The sequence below is a fragment of the Puntigrus tetrazona genome, unplaced genomic scaffold (assembly GCF_018831695.1).
Source record: "Puntigrus tetrazona isolate hp1 unplaced genomic scaffold, ASM1883169v1 S000000837, whole genome shotgun sequence".
Taxonomy (NCBI): Eukaryota; Metazoa; Chordata; class Actinopteri; order Cypriniformes; family Cyprinidae; genus Puntigrus; species Puntigrus tetrazona.
Window position 1 is genome coordinate 505,001 of NW_025048437.1, and position 5,000 is coordinate 510,000.

Genomic DNA, 5,000 nt, shown 5'->3' on the forward strand with positions numbered 1-5,000 from the left:
ATCTGCCTCAATAAATGTATCATTGTCTGCTTATCAATAGTTAGTGCGGTAGTTGTTAAATTTAGGTATTGCGTAGGATTAGATATGTAAAATAAAGTCACGTAGAATAAGGTATTAATATGCACTTAATCACAACTAATATTCACGCTAATAAGCAACTAGTTAAGATTTTTGCTTTGAACAAGCATTTGTGAGATGATTTCTATTTATTTGATGGTCAAAAACAGACAGAAGCAAATGCAAACACGGGTCTGGTGTGTTTTTTGTGTTTTGCTGCACCTGTGTTGATGCATTTGAGCGCGTTATATGTTAAACGATACATTATGGCTACTTTTTAGAGTGCTTTTGATAAGTGCATTACAGCCGAAACAAAAGCTTCCTTATTTCGTAAAGGAATGATATTAATCGATTGAAAGTATTATTGATATTTTTAATTCAGCACAATCACTTTAGGTATTATTATTATTCTATTTATTTATTTTTGCAAATAATCGCAAATTTTATCTAGCTGGTCTCATGGCATAAACGTACCCAAGTGCACTTTTTAGTGAGTCACGAAATATGTACCGATGAATACGTAAATGAACGCTAGAGGCAGTAAAACACATTTTAACACAAATGCACAGAGTTTTGATTCATAAAGGTGCCTGAAAAGGCGCTGGTGTGTGTGAAGGGGACTCACTGATGACAGCTGTGCCACTCCCACTGATGCCTGGGTTTGACGGGCAGGAAGTCGCTGGTTCCCATGTTCCTGACCTTCTGTGGGAAGCGCAGCAGGACCCTATAGTCGAGGTCTCTGACCGTGGGTCTGTACGCGGATCTGAAAGGTGAAAGACGCCGGAGGATGAGGGTCACGAGAGGTCGCGCTTCCGGCGGAACGGGCGTCTCCGAGCGCGCGGCAGGTCGTTTTTGCGCGCGCTTCAGCGCGGTGACGCACGAGAACAAGTCCGGTGTTTGAATATCGTCGCTTTTGGATCTTTTGGAGGTTTTGGTGGCTTTCATGAAGTCACGTGCACGCACAGGTTTAAAAAAAAAAACAACGCATCACGACCGGTTGCGGTTACGCGTGACATCACGCTGCGTTATTATGCGCGCAGAAATAGTTCTTTACGTCAAATATGCGTTTTCTTTGACAATTTGTATTTGAAATGCTTTTTAATGTTATTGCATTGGACTAAAACCGGATCACAACTTCCCCGCCCCCCAAAATATAATTTTCTCACTATATGATATTTTATTGCATTAAAGCGCTATAAACTTGTTTTCTTTAGCTTATTTTTTCCTTTTCGTGACTGATTGTTTATACGCACCTCAGTTTTTGAATGAGCATCACGAAAAATGGCATAATAAAAAACACTTTTCATTCTGAACAAACTGGAGTTATCATCAAACAACGTTTACAGTATACAAGATATTTCGTTTGAAATGCACCCCACATCCCCGTGGGGCAATGGGGTCTTTCAAAAACGTAAAGTTTTAGGCATTAACGTAAAAGAGAGAAACATAAAACACTCTAAAATGAATGAATAAATATAAAGAGAGTTTGCGCATTTTATGACCGGGTACACCGAATTAAGCCACATATTTTCAGCACAACTAAAGGGTTAAGTGTGACTTAAGTGTCTAGGTATTTGTTGTGGTCGCTGGCTGTAACTGGACACAGATCATAATTCATAACGCACCGCGCCAGGCAGTTCTCCTCCGCCGCGCACCGGAGCGCGTACATCTGGACGCGCTGGATGTATGAGCCCGCCTGGATGGAATAGGGATCTGGCACAAGATCGGGCAGACCTGCAGAGGGGCACAACACATACATACACTAAAACGCTGAAACGGATCCCCCCACCCCGAACACACGCTGAGGCTAAACTCACCGTTCTGGAAGTATCGTGTGCCGTAGCCGGTGCCAGGCGGCGCGCGCCGCGGGACGCCCGTCCTTCCGCCGGGCGGGTAGATGTTATAGAAAACCGTGTTCCTGTTCCGCGGATCGTCCCCTGCCATGCCTTCAGACGCATTTGGAGTTTGCGCTCTGGAGAGCCCCGCTGAGGTCTCCGTTGGCGCTTCCAGGAGTTGGAGATTGGCAACCGCTGGCGCCCTCCGCGTGTTATTCTCCCCTTGAGCCGGGGCTCTTCCGCCGCTGGAGCGTTCGGTGGCGTTGGCTCTGCTTCCCGGAGCCGCTCCGAGCCGCTGACGCACGCGCATCTGTCTGGCGCCGGGTGCGCGACTGCTGGCCGCGACGTACCGCGCGCGATCCGGACCCAGGAGCGCGGTGCCGCCGCCGCCGCTCGTGGCCGCGGAGTCGGACGCCTCTACTCGGATGTGCACAGTCCTGTCTCGGACAGCGTCTCCGCTGCTGCTCGGAAACGGTCCGGGCCGTCTTCTGGACGCCACCGGTGCGTGATACTCCGAGCCCGTGCTCATTAAACTGAACACCCGGCCGTTATTGACCCACTGGATCCGGTTCCTCCAGGGCGCGGAGTTTTGCGCGCTGATGAAGTTAGCCAGTCCTTGGAGCAAATAGAAAACCAAAAGCGAGTTTGGCATCTTGAGGTGCATTTTAGAGCTGGACGGTCACTGAAGCGGGCTCCCAGCACAGATGTTCCTCTCTCAGTGGACGTGAGAGTCTGAGCCCGGGCTGCGTTAAAGGCATAGCTTCCTCCAGAGACTGGACACGGACCCAAGAGCCGCGGAGGGAGCTCGTGCGCGCATGCGCAGACAGCGCTTAACGCTCTCCCGAGCTTTCTGTAATTTATGGAAATTATGCTTTTTTAAAAATTCTTAGATAAAAACAAAGAGAGACAGGAGACAAACTCTATGAAACTCAGGATTTTAGGGGGGAAAACATAATGTAAAAAACTATTAATATAAAATTATTAATTTAAACTTATTTTACTACGATTTAAACGATAAAAGCTAATGACATTCAGGTTTCTGAAAAATAAAATAAAATAATATATATATATATATATATATATATACACACACACACACACACACACACACACACACACATATATATATATATATATATATATATATATATATATATATATATATATATATTTATTTTTATTTTTTTCAGAAATCTGAATGTAATTAGCTTTTATCGTTTAAATTAGTAGTAAAATTATTAATAATTAATAGTTTTTTACATTATGTTTTATATATGGGGAAAAGCTTTTATTAAAATAAAAGGGAAATAAATCAAATACTATAAAAAATTACAGGAATTTAAGTTTTTGTGAATTGTTAAATAAGTAAATAAATAAATACAACTGGATTTTTTTTTTTTTATGCTGGCATTAAAGTGAAAGAGAGACAGAAAAAAAACGTAATTAATGGAGAAGGTGGGGGGAAAATAATACAGTAATTATAGCTAAGACAGAAGAAATAGTGCAAAACTTTCCATTTATTAAAAAAAAAACTTTTCTGTTCACTAAAAGGTTTTAAGGTTTCATTTAGTTAAACCTGGAGCCCTTTCATTTGATCTCATCTGAGGTCTTAATAATCACCTCGTGAAAATAAATGTAAAATAAGATCTGTTTTTGTCCCCCTGAGGCGAATGAACAAGATCCTGAAGGCAAAGCACTTCTTGTCAGTCTTGACATCTGTGACGGCTGAACTCGTCTGAAGTAAACGCTGCACGTGACGTTCTGGTGAGATGTTTGTGAAATATATACAAACAACAAACAAACCAGAGCTGCCCAGTAAAGGCCCTGCTCAATTAAAAGTGCAAACGTAAAACAGTTAAAAGGGAGAAAATGAAACACACGGCACGGGCCAAACACACACACACACACACACACACATATATATATATTTATATATATATATATAGTGCAGCAATAACAATGAAATAACTTTCAAACCAAGATCTAAATCATCTCTCTTCGTATAACATCCAAAAAACTACACACGCGACAGCAATGAATCAGTTAATAAAGCAGTGTCTGAAACAACAGAAGATCACAAATACTAATATTTTAAAAAAGGCCACTTTTTTGTGTTGTCTAAAAGAATGCTTATTTATGTATTTATTTGGGCTTTTTCTCACTAAGTATTGCTACATAATTATTTGTGAGTAATTAAATAATGAGAAAATAATGTAATTATTAAAATAAAAAAAAAAAAAAAAATATATATATATATATATATAAAATTATTATGTTATATTATTAAATTATATATATATTATATATGTTATATATATATATATATATATATATATATATATATATATATATATATATATAATAAAAAAATTGAGAGTCCAAATTCCTACTTAATGTGTTATATAATTATATGTTATTACAATTAAACAAACATACAATGTTTTTTGGGAGATTTACTAACATTTTATTGAAATAATAATAATAATAATAACAATAATAATAATAATAATAATAATAATAATAATAATAATAATAATAATAATAAAAACCAAAAATATTAATTATTTACATTTTCATCACTGATTTTATTTGCATTCCATCTCGTGCATTCAGCCGATATATTAATGACTCTATCAAAACAGAAAGAATAATCCATAACCTTTTTTTGGGGGGGAAACACAACTTTGCTACCTCAACCTTTTAGCTCAGATTGGATGGTGAACTATTGACCTTTATCTGATGACAGTCATAAATGCATCAAGCACACACTTTTGATCTTAAATCGGTTAAATCGAAACGACACATTATTAAATATCAGCCCAAAGAAGCTGAGACTGTACAGAAACTATGTCCACTAGATGGTAGTGTACACTAACAGAAACACAAACTGATCAAAACCACACTTACTTCATCTAGTGTTTATTTATCTGCAGTAACAACACACTGAAAATCACACTTTAAAACTGTATTTTCAAGACAATTATTTTTTGTTGATGACAAAACAATGGCTTATCATTTTTAAATACTTTAAATAGTTTCAGTTTATATGTGTGATATGATATATATATATCATACTATATATATATATATATATATATATATATATAT

The 5,000-nt window shown here is 38.2% G+C and overlaps 1 protein-coding gene across 1 annotated transcript in view; it reads right to left on the reverse strand.

Annotated features, from left to right (window-relative positions):
• Positions 1-2,603, reverse strand: part of loxl5b (lysyl oxidase-like 5b) — a 6,294-nt gene extending 3,691 nt beyond the window's left edge. The window contains exons 1-3 of the mRNA XM_043233483.1: positions 1,875-2,603; positions 1,683-1,791; positions 683-820 (exon numbers count right to left, since the gene is read on the reverse strand). Of these exons, the coding sequence (XP_043089418.1) occupies positions 683-820; positions 1,683-1,791; positions 1,875-2,556 (929 nt within the window). The 5' untranslated portion in view covers positions 2,557-2,603. The remainder of the gene's footprint in view (positions 1-682; positions 821-1,682; positions 1,792-1,874) is intronic.
• Between the last annotated feature and the right edge of the window lie 2,397 nt (positions 2,604-5,000).